At 37.1% G+C, this 18016-nt stretch overlaps 1 protein-coding gene across 13 annotated transcripts in view; it reads right to left on the reverse strand.

The window, feature by feature from the left end:
* PRRC2C (proline rich coiled-coil 2C) overlaps positions 1-18016 on the reverse strand; it is a 73209-nt gene that overhangs the window by 51540 nt on the left and 3653 nt on the right. For all 13 annotated transcript variants that reach the window (XM_062003762.1, XM_062003758.1, XM_062003764.1 and 10 more), the window contains exons 2-3: positions 3266-3433; positions 1960-2137 (exon numbers count right to left, since the gene is read on the reverse strand). In XM_062003762.1, coding sequence (XP_061859746.1) covers positions 1960-2137; positions 3266-3380 — 293 coding nt within the window. In that variant the 5' untranslated portion in view covers positions 3381-3433. The remainder of the gene's footprint in view (positions 1-1959; positions 2138-3265; positions 3434-18016) is intronic.

The following is an 18016-nucleotide window of genomic DNA, read 5'->3' on the forward strand; positions in this document are numbered from 1 at the left end:
TCGGAAATGATGCAGAAGTAAACATCACACAGAAAAAAACCTTCTGTTTCCACTTAGCTGTTTTTTCTTACAGCTGCACATTTTCTAAACAGACTGGGAAAGCTGGAACTTACACAGCTGAACTTTGTCACACAAAAGTGAAATAAAGAACAAGCTCCTTCAAAGTTTATTTCTTGCAGTTCTACTCTTTGAAAGCTGAGTCCATTTGCAATTTGAGTTATCTAAACACTGTACCTATAGATGTATCATTTAAAAAAGCAAAGAACTCAGTTTGGTTACAGCCAAGCCAATACATAACAGGCTGTACTATCAAGGAAAAAAAAGAGACTGAGGAGATATCCGTAAGAAACGGTGACAACTTGGGAAAATAGTAGAAGAAAAACTCATTATCACAGCAGCAACCAACTCATGGAAACTCCAAAATGATACAACAGAAAAAGAATTAAACTAAAGCAAGCTGATACCAAGATGCTGTCTTTATCCACAACATTTGCAAGAGCAATACCAAAACACTTTACATGTAAACTGCAGCATTTATAAGTATGTTGAAATATTGGAGAAATATGGAGCAGTAGTTACAAGAATCATCTTAATTCAGGAGAATTTACTTGTGACCTCAGCATACTTGCTCCTGGGAACTAGTCTCTCGTCCAACTAGTTTTATTTGTATGAGGCCTTTGAGGCTTTTATCAGGATAATGCACATGAAAACAAAAATGCAAACATCTTCCAGTTGCAGATAAGAGATAGCTATTAATCTCTTTCTAAACACAACATCAGCTACCGGAATATACACAGCAGACTATGGAAAGGCAGACAAAGTTGAAGATAAAAGTTTTAGACAAGCTACTGGCCCAACACAGATTTACCTAGACAAGGTCTAAGTGACCCTTAAGTACAGAAAGATGCTGTTAAAGTCCCATACTGGGACTGGACAGAAATTTGTAAATCTGTAGGTTTGTATGTTTAAAATACAAAACTAAATACAACGCACATTTCTGAAGTCTAACAGCTTTTCAGACAGATGTCAAAAATGCAAATGCAGGAAAGTATAGAGAGAGACAAGGGGACAGCAAGAAGAAAACCTTTAATCATCTTTTGCTTTCACAAGTGTTAGAAACATAGTATCAATATCCCTATCTTCGAGTGTGTTTCAGAACATTATGTCAAAGAATAAACATATAAAACCTTCTTCTAGTCTTCTACCTTTGTAGTGAGAATCACGTCCTATCTTAAGTTTACAAGGAAAAACATTGCTTCAAAATACTTCCTAATCAGATTGCTGAAAAGTTTAAGCATCTATTTTCTTATCTGATCTCAACTACAAATGTGAAAGAAATTTAGCAGATGAAACTGTGCTGAGCAAGGGAAACAGTACTATATACAGTATAGAGCAGTGCTTCTCCATCACTTTTGTCTTGTTTATATCATGCATGGGGGAGTGTGAAACAATAGTGTCAACTTTAACATAAAACATCTAAGTCCATGGAATGTACAACATACTAAACAAATAAAGTGCAAATTAAACAAGGTTTTTGCATACTCTCAGGAATCCTAAAGTTATTAATTTAGTTGCTGTGTACCTAAAGGTCTAGACCTTCAAGAGAATTCTAAGATTAAATTGATCTTGGAAAAACGTGCTACAGTACTTCCTTTAAGCAGTCATCAAAACTTACACAAAGGTAGCCATTTCAGGTGGCTAAAGGAAACACTCCCTCCTCACATGGAATTTATAAGCACACTGCTTTTAAGAGTATATGTGTGTGGATTTTTTTTTGTGGTTTCAATTAAAATCAGATTTTCAAATTACAAAAACTAACAGCAGTGCTACTTCCTCTCTGGTAGCTATCGAGGACAGCCAAGTCTAGTCAATTTCTTCCTAAGTCTTGCCTGGCCTAGTTTTTTTAAAACTTGAGGGAAATGGCACAGCAAAACAAACCTCATTTCACTAGTCACTTACTTTTCTTCTTCATGCTGTTCTTGTTTTGAAGCCCATCCTGTGCCATCTTTAGGCACAATGTTCACATTAGGGTCATTGCCTTTGTTTTCTGCTTTGAGACTAGGGAGGTTAGCTGGGGGAGGCATCCTCCTTGAAACAGCAACTTTTCCAAGGCTTTGTAATCCATGGCGTGCAGCAACTGTGTGCCAAAATGAAGTGCAAGTTAACAATGCTGTTTAGCAGATAGTGTTCAAGCACAGCTACATAAATCAAGAAGAATCTTCTTCAAGAAACTCACAAAACATAAGAATGTTAAACTTCTTTATAATTTAGTTTAAAAATTGAGGACTACAAATAACTGGTTTGGTGGAACTTGTGTACTTTTTGAATAGTGTGTCAGTATGGTTAACCTATTACTGAGACTGTAAAGGATATACAGCCCCACCTTTATACGCAATGCTCAGTGACAGAAAATTAGATAGAAAGTTAACCTTTATTGGTTATTAAGCATCCTTTTGAGGTTTAATGTACCTTGACGGGAATACCCATCTGGCTCCGGTCCATTTCTTTTATGCCACCAGTTTCAGTTGGCAAATGCTACTCTTGCAAAAACATTCCTACAAATGGCATTTACTCTAGACCACAAGTATTGAAAAAGCAGTATGAAGCTAATGCAACATTGGATCTGCCACCCAACCAACTAAGGTCAACAAGTGCAAGTTACTACCCTAGGCATGTTGTATCATTACAAGCATCTTAGTTTCAACTTCCAAAAACAATATTGCAGTAAACTTTAACAAAGTTTAAATGTACTTCCCCTCTTTCACTTTTCACACTTTAGGCAAGTATATAAACTCAAATTAAGGATTTGAGTGCCACTCCCCCTCCCAGTTCTCAATCCAATCAAGCATGAAAAAGCAGGTCCACAGTGGTCTTACTTGAAACTTCAGTATAAGTTTCACCCAGTGTTTGTCTGCAAAACAGACAAAACATCTGAACTGAAAGTGAGCATTGCTTTTTTGTTAATGAAACATCACCAGTACAGCAACTATTTTCTGAATCTGAATCTGCTGATAACAAATGGAGACTACAGCTGTAATATTTACCTACATTCTGCTTTCTACTAGACTCCAAATGCCATCTCCCTGAACCGATACCCCAGTTTACAGCTAACCCGAAACTGATAGAGACTTCTGTCCACAATTCTTCCACTTAACTGCTGTACCAAGCAGTTAAAAAAAACCCTTGCTGGGATTAACTGCTCATATACTTTGCACTCTTAATTAGTACTACAATAATGATGCAAAACTAAAGTCAGTTCACCTACCTGTGGTTTTTTGAGTTTCCAGTGACTTTCCCTTGTAAGTGTTAAACAGACTGAGTGTTGCATACTTCGTTTTTCCATCCTTTGCTTTTGTACTCTGGCCTGACTTTTCCGACATTTCGATGGAAAATCATCGAGTCTGGTACCTCCCGCTCACCCCTCAAAATTCGCCTGAAAATGAAAACACCACAAAAGTAAAGTAATTTGGATATACCCAAGACAGAGCTCACAGGACAAAAGCATACAGCATAATGAACACTATTAGCGCTGTTTCATTTCAGCATGCAATCAGTCCCAGAAATCTGTAGCCTTATATAACACTGTGTAATCTAAAATTATTTCCATCTCAACAATTTAATATCACACCATCAGGAGGGTCAGCATTTAATTACTATCAAATCCTGCAGAAGTGGTAAATATTGGTCTCACACACACACAAAAAAATCATGCAAAGCTTCCACCAGCAGCTAGTTCCTACCAGGAAAGCTCAATAACTTCACCCACTCCTGAAGCCAAGTGCTGAGATACTATTAACTGGAATACAGTACTTATGGAATTTCTCTTCCCAATTAAAATAATAATGAACTCGGCAGCTATAAAAATGAAATAATACTGAGTCAGAAGTTTTCTTTATAAAAACTACAGTATGTTCAGACATGGAGGATGAAGCATTCCTTAAACCAAGACCTGCACTATCCTTCTTGCAGCAGTAAATTACATGACTGTTAGGGCAGACCATCCCTCTCCTCCCTCCTTCCCCCAGAACAGGAGGTCTTGAGAAAAATAACCCAGTAATTATCACTGACATTTCACTAGAAATTCTTTGAAAGAACTTTAGTTGCTGCTTATCATCACACAACATCTTCCTTAAGAGAACATTATTATATGGTCCATTTACCTTAACATCATCCGAAAATCCCCACTACTCCATTCAATATTTAAAAAATATGTTTCTATGTAAGCTGTACATCCTCCTGCGACCTTTCAGTGATCAACAAATCCCAGATCAAACTCAAGAGCCTCAGAAGACCTTCAGAAGGAACTTGATTGACGTGCAAGACACTCATGTATTAAAGAGTCTGCATGGACAAGTAGTCCAAACAGTAATGCACACACTTGGTCACGACAGACATTAACCAATGTCAAAAGATCAGGGAAGTTTTCATTTATACAAGAACAATAACATTCCCCTAATCCTCTGCCTTCTACCTGAATTTACAACCCACAACTGACAAGACTAAGAAATGAAGATGGCAAATAACCTTGGAATAGTCCAGCCTCAGTAGGAGTTGGGCCAGATACAATACCATTACAAACCATACAGACTGTTGCAAAGGGCACAGTCTTCAGCTTCACACAGGATTTCACACATGGCTGAGAAGTATATTCTCTCCTCTCTCAAGGAAAATACATCCCCTAGCATCTTTTTTTTGCCAAAGTAGTCAGCCTTTGGACATTTCAAATGCACATGTGACACAAACAGCCATGCCTTGCATAATTCAAAACATGGAATACAGGATGGAAGGAGGCTGAACTCAGCTCACCAACTGGACCACGTAACCATAAGAGATTTCAGATATGGCCATTAGGTCATTCATTATCTGTCCAAAAAACTACATATTGAGGTTCCAATTTCACTGGAAGCCACAGCTCACTATTCAAACATCATTATAGGCACAGGGGAGAAAAAAGTCTGCCTAATACAGGAATTTAGAGTCAAGTGGATTTCAAGCAACAATTCACTGTTCACAGCAGCCCAAATACTTATTTGCAATTCAAAAACATGTCAAGCTTTGCCCATTATTATTCATAGCAACACAACTGCTTTCAGCTAGTCTAGAAACCTGGATCCAGGCAGACTAGTTTATCAAGCAGGAGTCTAAATCGGGCACTAGGCCCTGCATTAGCCTCCTCTTCAATGAGGAAACTCAGTTTATCACAAGGTCTTCAGTAAAATGTCTATGAATGCTCTTCAATTCTCCTGTTGCTCTCTGCTCCCAGACTTGTATTTACGATAAAGAGTCCACCACATTCATCCTGGATCACCAATCAGAGGAGTAAGTATTGGGCTGATAATTACCAGGAATGCATAGGTGGCAACCAAGCTTTCAGGTGTGCATATAACCCTATCAAGTAACACACTGTAATTACTTAATTCTTAGCTACACTTGCACAGCACTTTCAAGTGAGAACACATACACAGTTTTAATTCTCAGCCCAAGATTCATCCCAGCCCCAGATTTTGTAAACATGTAGTTTCACAAAGGTGAATAATCTAGAACTTGAGAAAAAAGAACAACAAAAAAGGATAACTTGGGTAATTTATTGCCTCCCCAATTCAGAGAAGGCGTGAAACCATAACAGATGCAGGCAGTGCAGAAGGCAGTTTAAGGATAGTTTAAGATAATGTTGAGTTTCTGTCATACTTTCCAAAGTCTGTACCTCTGGTAGATATCAAATATAGAGGATATTAATCATAACTCTTCTTTGCAGAATAAGACAGAATTCATACTTGGACTGATCTTAATGATAACAATTGTTTTTTCTAGAACATTTGGTAGCTTAAAGAACAGAAGACAGTGATCCAGTTCCTCAATAATGCTTTTTAATGTATAATTTTTTAATGTCAAATTTACAAAACTTGGCTTGCTCACTACAGCTGAGCTTTATGCCTTTAAAAAAGTTAAAATTCATACTGTTCAACAAGTTTTTTATAAAGTTACACTACAAAGAAAAAGAAACAGAACACTTTAAACTGAACAATACTGCACATTCCTCAGTAATCTGAATTGCAGAAAATAAATCAAGCACCACAGTGCAGGTTTAAGTAAGACCAGTCAGCAATTGTATTTAACTCAGTTTAGACCTGATACTGGTTATCAAAGAAGATATACTTGCTAAATTAAGACTTTAGACCAGGTACTCAAGCCAGGGATGACACATGCTCCTGCTGAAGAGCCCATCTGGCCCTCTACAAAGAAACCTGCCAGGTCCCACATTAAATAAGCACCCAATGCCATCTGACAGTTATAAAAGAGATAATTGCGTGGTTTCAAGCCATATGAAATAAAATGTTGAGCTGTATCCAGTTCCAAGACCTTTGCCTTTTCACTCAAACTTCTACTTGTAGATGCTACATTCTTACACAGAAATATTGAAATCAATCCCTCCAAAGTACTGTGTGAAGGTATTTTATCATGGGACATACTTCATTTGTGTATACAATAGGTTGGCAAGTACTATACTCACCAAGTGATTCCCAATTTGCCCTGATATTTTTATCATTTGTTGTTACCAGTAAGGTAGCTTTTAGTCTCAATTCTATTAGACAAATCCTTAAAAGCCAAGTGCTGCTGTTCACTAGGTTTACTCACTGTCACATGAGTAAGAACATGAGACAGCTATATACCTCTGAACAGTAGCAACATATAAAAAAATGTCAGAATTACTTAGTAGAATGAAATAACCACCATGACAGTGAACAGAAGGACAGGCAACAGTACAAGTATTTAACAGCAGTTGGCAGAGTTCAATGCACTACTAAGAAATTTAAGCAAGTCGGTGGTTCATTTTGAATGACTACAGTTGCTATTATGCATAATTACAGAAGACATAATGCTCCCAGAATTCTGGAGCAAAGTTTACCTTTCAGCTGCTCTCTAGTGTTATATAATAAGTTAACTGACCTTCACTGTGGCCTTAAGAGTTCAAGGTTAAATTTATCACTGTAATTTCTGTACCAGACTATTTTTCCAGACTGCAGCTGGTTTGGTCATTTAGATCCTGCAATCAACTCAGAAGCATGTGTACAGAAATTTGCCACAAATTCTAGATATCCCAGTCTCTGTTGAGGAATATTTACTTCCATCCTCTTAGATACTTATAGTTGGTAGATGAGCAAACATAATGCAGTACTTAGACCGTAGAATCATATTTTTAGCACCATAATAAAACCCCAAACAAATCCACCTATTTGCATACAGACTTTTTCCACTATCTTGGCTCCTCTATTTCAGGATTCCCCAAGATTACATGCTTAGAACACAGTGATACTAGTTAATATGTCTGCAAACTTTGCACCGTGCTTCATTAGGATTAACTACAGACTAGAAAAAATCTTGTCTCCTCTTTGGAAAAAAGTTCTTATGTGATTAAATAAGGAAGAAATTATTACATTTTTTGAGGTTACTTGTGAGGGCTGGAACAGTAAGAAGTTCTAGACTCAATGATCTTAAAGGTCTTGTCCAGTCAAAATGATTCTAAGTTTATCTAACAACTTAACTTCACAATTCTTGACTGATTTTGTTCCTTCACTCCCATCATGTCCATTTCAGTACTTAGTAGTTTTATTATACAGATGAAAAAACATTTACATACACACAAGAAAGGAAAAAAATTCCTTGTAATCTATGACAGCTTGTTGCCCCAGTGAAAAACTACAGAAAGGCATGGAAAAGAGAAGAGAGGTTTATAAATGTTCAGGTAGCAACGTAGGTGCTTTACCTACAGTTTTTGGCAGAGACAGACCAACTCTTGCTACTGTCATCGGAAATAACTGTATTCTCTATATTACAGTCTTCCCATCAATGTCCTCACCTCTGGGAGAAAGATTATTCCCTGTGTTTTTCAGATGTCCCATCCAAGCTGATCTAAGTCAAGATGACTACTTGAAAAATTCTCAGGCTGTATTTTAAAAGCTCTAGACAAAAGAGGTTATTTAGCCCACAAGCACACAATCGGTTATCACAGGTAACCTGTATATTAGCTACCCAGGATTTCTGAAGTCTTAAAACTATTAAGTAAATACTAGAGTAATTCCCACATTCCCTATTCAACACAGCTAAGATACCTGATCCCTGACATCTTCACTCCAAGGGATATATTGACTAAATTTGAAGAAGGATGAGCTGCAATGACGCAAGACACAGCATTCCAGACTCAAATCTGCTACAATCTTCAACTCTCAATGCCTCAAATGTCCATCTGAGAACTGGGAAACATCATACAAAATACTAAATGAGAATTTATTCCAGATTGAGACACACTAGCATCTCTCTCAAAACAGAAAATAAGAAACAAATCCAGAAAGACTTTTCATATTCTATTTTAAGCACACGACAGAAAACGATTAAGGAGCAAAAATACATCATCTACAGATTCGTCATTTGTATCCAGCCGTAACTCCACTTAGAATAGCTTTGTTTCTGGCACAATGAAGAATGTGGTTCTGGTAAGTTTTGGAATTAAATAGATTTGAAAAAAAATTAAGCTTTTTTGCCCCATGCTTGACTGATGTTAAAAGTCAAACATTCTCAAATTCAGTGTTATTAATTTCAAAAGTGAATTCTCCATCACTTCACAAGCCTTGTGCTCAAAACTTGATAAATAACATGCATTAAAACAATCAGATAGAAAGGTTCAACTGTAAGTCTGGCATCTTTAGATTCCAGAACTTCACTGAAGAGGTCTCCTAATCATAAAACCTAACCATAATCTCCAGCTAGATACTAAATTCTCACAAAAACCCCACCCCAAACCTATCTGATCTTCAGAAGAGACTAATTTACACTATTTACAGAAAAACAAAGCAAATTTAAAACAATGAAACATGGGATATGGGATTCAATGTACTCAGAATCCCCAAAAGCCTTCTTCATGCTTTATTGGTAAACCATTATCAAAGAACCCTGTTATTTAAATATTCAAAAATGTATTGCAATCATTGAATACATGGCTATATACAGAGAAGGCTGCACAAAATTAACAAATATATTAGAAATATATTAACATATTATATTAACAAATATATTAGAAATAAATATATTGACTTTACTTGTCTGATATGGATCTGTTTATAACCATTACACAATAACTAACACTCTCGTTTATGACATCTAATTTACAACTTTCTAGTGTCCAAAGAGTCATTCTGAGACTGAGGTTTTCAGGTCTGATTTTTATTTTAAAAACTCCATATTTTAGACATTTATCCCACCATTAAGAATTCTTAATAGCTTCAGCACTAGACAAGCTAATACGACATGAAAACAAGTTTCAAAAACCTCCAGCAATACTAAACAGCAAAAACCTCTGTCAAATCAAACTAGCTAATAAAAAAAGGTCATGATTTACCTCTACCCCCAAGAGCAATTTGAAGCAGCGTTCATTGTCAAGTACATTCTTGCTAGGAAGGCTGAAAATGGCAGGAAATATTTTGGGGGCTTTTGAACTTGTTTCATGTACATCAGTCATGGCTCTACAACCTACAAGAATAGAAGCTTTCCAGATCTTCAAAGAGTTCTGGGTAGATCTCACTGCAACTCATTCTTGAAAAAGACCTACACTAAATTTTATTTCCTTAAAAGTCAGGCTAATTCACATTTCCCTTCCCATTTTTCTTCTCCATCTCTAGGATTTTGGGCTCTCATGATCTCAGCAGAACTTGAAAGAGTGTATGCAATGCAAAGTTTGCACTGATTCTATAAATTCTGTGAAGGTAGGTGGTTGAGTATGAGAAGAAAAATCTTTTAATCACCATCTCTTCTGCACCTATCACCTCACAAAAAAACACTGTAGTACAAGCTGATCCCTGAGGCACTAGACAATCTGTAGAGGAGCATTGTTATCGCCACTAAACAAAAAATTAAAATGAGTTTTGCTCCTTGACACCAAAGGTCTTTGTCATGAAACAAAGCTGTAGCAAAGCAGGTTTTGGTAGTTCCATCATTCCTCAAATCCCTCAACTTTAAAGCCTAAGAAGTCTTTCCAAAACACTACTAGATATGTCAGGTGAAGAAGATGACAGAAGGATGACAGAAGAAAGCCATTTTAGAACATCTCACAGACGCATCTTATAAAAATACAGTCTGTGGATGCCAGAAATGAGCATCTACAAACATGTCTGCATCAGTTCTAAGAGACATCTAATGATGGTCTAAATAGAGCTACTAAGCTAAGCAAAGAAAAAGAACCAAGATTTGCCACCCACAGAAGCTCTACATAGAAACTAACTTTACCACAAAGCATATGTTAATTTAAACCAGCAATCTCTAAAGCAAGCAAATGTTTTGCTGCCTTAGAAAGACTGGAAGGCAAGTTTGTTGAATTGTCTTCTGTGTGAAATTCTAGTCACCTAGCATGTCCTACTAGCCACCTATATAGTGGGAGTCTCTCAAATCTAACATGGCACTAATGGCAGCAAATAACACTTTTTAAAGAATCTATTTTTAAGATACATCCCACAGCAGAAAAATATTAGCATGGATTAAAATAATCTACTCATTTTTTTCCAGTGCATTTTTGAGAACAAAAGAAAAATGAGTTAAGAGCAGGTGGCTGGAGTAAAAAGTCTCAGATAAAGGGATAAAAAACATGTAAACTTCCAATTTGTCTCTATCTACAGATTTTAAGGTATATATAAGTATATGTGTATTAATATTCTACTTAATATGCACAGAAATCATATTCCCATGGAACAGACATGCAAAAGAAGCTTGATCCTTAGAATCAGTCACAACCAGCATGTCTTTTGAAAGTCCCCATATAAAAAGAGATGAAAAAGCCACAGATAGGATAAACTCAGACTGACAATAAAACTGTTAAAATGCGTCATGTAGCTTCTTTCTCTTAGCGAAGACTGTTTCTTATACCTGTGTTGTTTATGAAATCCTCTCCTCCTGAAGTGACCTCAGGGAACAGATAGGTTATGGTCCCCTTACGGCACAGGCAGAATGATGCCAGTACAGCTAGTTAAAAGCTCTGGGATAAGAAAGGACAAAAGAGATTAATTCACTGCTTCCCATTGGAAGCAGGTGTTCAGCCATCTCCAGGAAGCAGGGCTCCATCAAGCCTAATGGTTACTTGAGAAGACAAAGGTCGTAACTCCAAACTTTCCTCTCCTTCCCCCAGTTTCATATACTGAGCATGGTATCATATGGTCTGAAATATCCCTTTGCTCAGATGGGGTCACTGTCCTGTCTTGTGTCCCCTCTCAAGTTCCTGTGTACCCTCAGCCTACTCACTGGTGGAGTGGTGTGAAAGGCAGAAAAGGCTTTGACTCTGTGTAAGCCTTCCTCAGCAATAATGAAAACATCCCTGTTATCCACTCTCTCCAGCACCAATCCAAAACACAGACCCATACTAGTTACTGTACAGAAAAGTAACCCTATGCCAGTCAAAACCAGCACAGAAGATAATGTAAAGAGGCATTCAAGCATAAACACAGCTATTCTTATGATCAAAAAGCTGAAATTACTAAGCATCTCCCCCAAAATTTTATTCAGTAATCAATTACTGTATACACAGAAGATACCTCTGTCTACTTGAACTTTATCATTACGCTTCTCCTGACTGTAGACACTTCCACATTAGAGACATAAATCCAGTTTTACAGAGGAGATTCAAATCTAAAACATACAAAGTGCTATCAAAGAAACATCTAAAATAAATACTACGAGTGGCTGCAGAAGGTACATTACAAATCAAAGAACACAAAGCCACATTTGAAATGTACAAAGGCAGCAGGTTTTAAAGGTTGATAGGTACAAAGAGATGACCAAACAGTGACTACCGAACTTTATTTTAAAATTGCTTTGTTGTTCATTGTAATGAGGCAGCCACATACAAAATAAAACAAATTTTCTTGAAATTTGAAGGTTCTGTCCAAAGCCCTGCACGGAATTCCTTTGGCTGTGATACCATCCAATGCAGTTCTTTACACCATCATCACACCAAGTAGAGTGAAAACAGTAAAGAAACAGTTCAAATGAGAAAAAAAAACCCAAAAACTGCTTTTCCAAGAAAAAGAGCTGGAAGAACAAAGCACCAGCACCAGCTCTCTCATGGAAAGAGGTTGATCAACTGATATTAAGTTTCAGTTTAAATTTCAGACTAAAACCACAATGCTTTCAATCTATTCAGGCATCTATTCACTGCTAGTCAATGGGAATTAAGTTCCTACAGGGTACGTTTTGAGGTGAAGTTCCCACTCTGTAACTCAATTAGCAGAGTGGCTAGTTACCTTTTATGGGTAGTTTTACTGTTACCCTTCAGAAGCTCATCCAGACCAGCAAGTTACTTAACTTTTACTTTGGAAATACTGATAGACAGACTCCTTGGGGCTTCCCAGGCATCAAACACAATTTGTTAAGCAGGCAGCACATCACCACAGAAAATGAGACCTAAGAAACCAACAGATGCTGCCAAGCAACATGCAGTGAAGGAGGACTGGAGTGCATACACCCACTAACCAGCAGCAGAGGAACAGGTGACTGAAAGGGAGCTCAGGATCAGCACCAACCAATAGCCAGCTCTTCCTCCCAGCAGGGAAAACATTTATTCCGGCTTTCACTCCTATGGCTTTACATTAAGGTTTTCACTTTCTAGCCAGTTTTCTGGTAAACGTACACCCTCTGCACCTCCATGTTCCACCCTCACACCTGAAATACAGTTAAGTGAATTCAAGAGTAGCTTCACTGCTTATACAAGTTCTCTAAAAATATATTCTACTTAAAATATCTACAGTTCTGCACTGAAAATGCAACACAAGGCACACAAGTCTCCTGACCGAAATCTCCCATCCTTACTCAAGTACCTTCAAGAAGAAAAATATGCAGTGTCCAGATTTAGACTTAAGTCTCTAATCTTCTGTGTAGTCAAAAAAAAAAAAGATGACTGGCTTGAAAGACTGAAACAGAAGTAACTTTTATTCTGCATCTGAGTTAAAAAAATTTATGTTGCTAATTTTTTCAAACTTCTTTGCAACATCAGGGACAGTTCTTTAGGTTAATGAACGGATGAAATTTGCATACAAACAAATAATAAAAGCGAATGGACTTAAAGGTTGAAGTTGTATACTACAGCTGCAAGCACCACAGACACCATAACATCACATGAATTGGAAATCCTGTATATGCCACTAGACAAAATGCATGTTGGGCTTGTCACTCACCTCTACTCGAACAGACCAGTATGTATAAACACACCAACCTCAACACCGACCTAGCACATCTTGCTTCTTTCTTTAGTCATGGTTTGGAAGACTGCATTTGTCCCAGATAGCTTCCCATTGATGACTGAAGTAAATGTAAATGAATGAAGTAAATGCTTCACAATTCTCCGTATACCTGCTGGCAAACTCAGATATGATGAGCGACAGGCTAGTCGAATGACTATGCAAGTCTTTTCTGAGCAATTCCCAGTTTAGGTTGAGGCACAGCAAAGCAGAATGCAAACCAAATCTTGTTACTCACTTATACATGAATAAAAAACTTCCAGAGTCTGAAACGACTGCAATTTACATTATACGAAAACAGAGTTACTAGAGTGAAATTTCACCAGTGGGGTACAGTAACCACATAAAATGTACTACAGCTTTCACTGATACCATAAGCATCTGGCTCGTTTACTCCTTTGCTCTACATAAACTAAACTAGTGGAAAGAAACTTAATACCACCACAGCTCAAGAAAAAATAGCAAAGATTAATAACTACTAATAGCTGTACTGTACTAAAAGTATTCCTTCAAGTACATTTAAACAGCTTCTTCGCTAGAAAGGCTTTTTCAAGAGATTCCAGTAAAGAGACTGACAGTGCATGCCACACCTAAGTCAGAACTAGCACACCATAAAGCTAATGCACTAACACCACACAGCTATTCTTGCCGTGTTCCAATAATCCTCAAACATAAATTAGAATAATTTAGATGTTTTGCAAGTTTACTGAATAAATTTCAACTAAATATGCATTCTATTCTGAAAATACAAGACACAACTTCTTTGCAGCTCACTTTTAAGGCAGACTATTTGATTTCTTCTTAGCCTGGCAATTTCTTTAGAACTCTTATTTTTTTGTCACTAAGCATTAGAACAAATTTTCTTTTTTTCAAGAGAGACTTTTTCCCATTTCATGCAGTTGGGTAAGAAACTTTTAAAAATTATAAATTTTTAGTAGTGGCAGGAGTTTTGAAAAAAGTCAGGACCAGGAAAAAAAAAAGAGAGAACAGTTTATATACAATTAAAGATAGCATCATAACGACATGCATTCTCATTACTTCCAGGAACAGAATAATGTGAGTGCTTTCACCCAATTAGCTTTTCAAATTGTACAAGCCAAATGAGATTTTTATTTTCAAGATTTGCAAAAGGATTTATAAAGAAATTTCTATTACTTAGAAGAATAAGGAAGCTTCAAAGCTTTAAAAAGTGAATCGTCGCCTATTTGAGAAAGATAAGAGAATAAATTAAAGCAAATTCTGGCAGAAACAAGCCACACACATGCTATCAAAGTACTGTATTTAACTATAGGTTGGTAGGCTGGGCTTTTCTCTGTACACAGAAAATGCAACCTGTCTTACTTAGTTCTTTTTTTAACAAAAAATGTTACAACTATTCACTAGGCTTCTTACAAACTAATTGAGGTCAGTTTATCCTGACCACAGTCACTCTCTGTAAAGGCATCTGTTAATATTTAAGATCACAAACAGTCCCTTAAAAGAAATTACCAATGCATTTAGCATTCTATCACAAATATCACTCTGTTTCTTGCTCAACTGCATCCCACCATCCAGCAGAAGCCTAGAAAGGCTGAAATACTAGTATATCCATTGTCTCCACTCGCATAGAAAGCGACATGGGGAGTCTTCTCCTTAGTGGCGTCCTGAGTAGCGGTTCCTCTGTCAGTCTGAGACGAGCAGAGTGAAAGGAAAGACGACAGTGGGGCTGCAAAAGAAGCTACATGACTGATGACATACAGAATTTCCCACATCCATACAAATGAGTGATGAAAATATTCCTATGGTCAGCACTTCTCTGCACTTGCTACATTTGGATTTAACAGCAAGGAAAGAATAATCAGAACTGGTGACATGATGATGGTGGGTTTGAGGATCCATTTGCAAAAAAAAAAAAAGGAAACAGGACTGATTGTACTCTGTAGCAAAAAAAACCACGAGAGCAAGAGGCCTTCACTGATTACTGGATTTTCTCTTATTTCTAAACATACATAATACCAGCAAGCTGTGCTTCTCTTCCAGCTGCACTCCAGCAGATCTGACTTCACCTGCTAGGCAGTGCTCAGGATCTGTTCTTCTGCAGGCAGGTGTCTGCGATATCCTACCAGAAGCAATAATCTGGCTGAACAAGTTGAAGCTGATCACAGAATAGTTTGAGTTGGAAGGACCTTAAAGATCCCTTAGTTACAAACCTCTTGTCACCAGCAAGGACACCTTCTACCAGATCAGGTTGCTCAAAGCCCCATCCAACCTGGACTTGATGAAAGATAATCAATAGGCAAAAATCAGTCAGAAGTTGCAGCCGTTTAGAATTTCTCATCTTTCCACTGTTTCAGTTTTCCCTTTTGTTTTAATACTCTCAATATAAAAGCCCTTGCACTTTATTATCAACTCTAAAAGATCGTAATTTCAACTGGTGACCTATTTCCAACCCTCCTCACCTACCCCATGTTGAACTGGACAATGGAAAAGGGCAGGACAGAGTAAGAGACAAATGTAAAGCCACTCCTTGCTGTGAATAACTGGAAGAACCTTTTTCAAGACTTCACATTTCCTGCTCCTTTACCATGATTTCCATGCCCCACTGTTATAATGAATATTTCTTGACAGAGGAAGCGATGCTTTCAGCGGTCTTCCACAACTCACTTTGAGCAGTAGATTCTGCACCACATCATACTCTTCTACACCTTTAAAATATTCCCAACCTCAGCAGTAAGTTTTTATACAAAACTTGTTTTTTCCAAAGCTCATATTCATAGATCAGTCCTTAAGGAATACAGTTAGATCTAAGGTTTTTGACTTTTTAAAATCAGATGTTGCTTTGAAATACTGCTCAGACAAGCTCTTCCACTCATGAGCTCTTTCAGAAAATTCTGTTAGAGCACAAGGAACACTCTAGGGCTACATCCTTGAAGATTTCCTCTTTAGAATAGACGTGCCAAAATGAATTCCGTCTTCTCTAGCTATTTTTTCCAAAATTGCTTCTTATTCACCTTCAAGTCACTTTCACTATTCAAAGGTCCAGTATGAATACAAAAGTACATTCATCAACAGTAGGAATCTACAGAATAAAAAATTTAATAGAGTTCTGTACCATCTTAGCACGATGAAAAAAAACCCAATGTTCAAAACAGTTACTCTAATCAATTACATAATGATGTAAGCTACTCGACACCACCTTTGAAATGTCTCACCCTGCTCAATACCCATATTCTGCATCACCTGTAGTTCCTATCATACACCTCATTCACATACACCAAAAATAATCATTTCTCGTCTGTGTTAAGAGATGTTACAACATATTTGGTTTTAAAGCTTTTAACATTCCCTCACTGTGACAATGAGAGCCAAAGTTGCCAAATCACCACCTAACACCGCTGACAGCATCAGTTAAAAAAAAAAATTTAAAAAAAATCTTTACTCCAGTGCATATGAAGATGGTAGAATTTGTACCTTGATCTGGTCCAGCTTGGAGAGAGCTCACAGCCGCTGACAAATTGTGTTATGGTGTCTTTTACCTGCTGCCTGTTATCCTCCAGATCCCTGGTTACCTGTTTTTTTTTTCCCTTGTGACGCACTAGTTTCTTGGAACAGACACCACCTCGCTCTTCACTGAAAGGATGCTCACCATGCAAGGGTTGCAGCTGTGAAAACCACATTGACAACAGTTCTGGACAACACTGGTTAATTACACTAAGGGTCAACTTCATCCCTCTGCATTCAATGGTGCTTTGTCACAAAAAAAAAAAAAAAAAAAAAAAAAAAGATGAGGAATTAAATTGGAAAAACCTAATCAGCATATCCAGCTTTACGTATCTGCCTTTCAGCATTACAGAACTCATTTTCCATGGAAGTTAACTTGCATCTGCCATTTAGCTACAGATGAAGTTTAACATCTTAAAATTGATCTGTTTATTCTGTTTTGAAAAAAACAAATCACCAACCCACATGTCCCTTGATACTCTGCTTTCAAGATGCACTAGGTAAGTATTTTGATAATGTATCGAGCCTTAATTATTTATTGAGAAACTCTGCATCATCCAAAGTTAAGTGCACACTATGAAGCTCTATCCATGCCAAAAGCTTGATTTTTGGCATGAAAAACATCTCCTAAGTAAGGTGACTTCAGTAAATTAACGAAGTAGCTATGTCACATGCTAAAGGCAAGTTCTCCTTACTTAGAATGCATCTTCCTACAGACTATTTACACACTTTGGCAAAAGGAAATGTTCGTGTTCCCCCTCACTAGAACACTTCGGCTATGCACCTACACGTACACCTAGCTACACTTACACTTGCATGTGAAGCACAAACTATCCTGAACACTATTATAAAACAAGCCCTACAAATATAATATTGGCTTGGGCTTATTTTGCAAAATGAAAGCATGAATTCATTGATCCAAGGACAGTGAGGTCCTCAGCAAAATACATGGTTACTTTAAAACAGAATAAATACATGAATTCCTAACACATATCAAGTCTTAAATTAGGAGAAAACCATTGCTTTCTCAAACAAAATTAAGACGTTCCTGCACTTCCACCTTAGCTGAAGATTCAAATCAGTTAAATAACATTTCTTTTGCCAACAATAACTTAAACTATTACTCCTGCAAATAAAATATAAGTTTACAGTCATAATTTTAAAGTGCAAGTTTAAATTTGCAAACATGAAACCCTAGTAATATTAAGGTCACATGATTACAAAATAGTGATTTTTAAATGAGTTGTAGGTGTTTACATGCT

The sequence above is a fragment of the Colius striatus genome, chromosome 10 (genome assembly GCF_028858725.1).
Source record: "Colius striatus isolate bColStr4 chromosome 10, bColStr4.1.hap1, whole genome shotgun sequence".
Taxonomy (NCBI): Eukaryota; Metazoa; Chordata; class Aves; order Coliiformes; family Coliidae; genus Colius; species Colius striatus.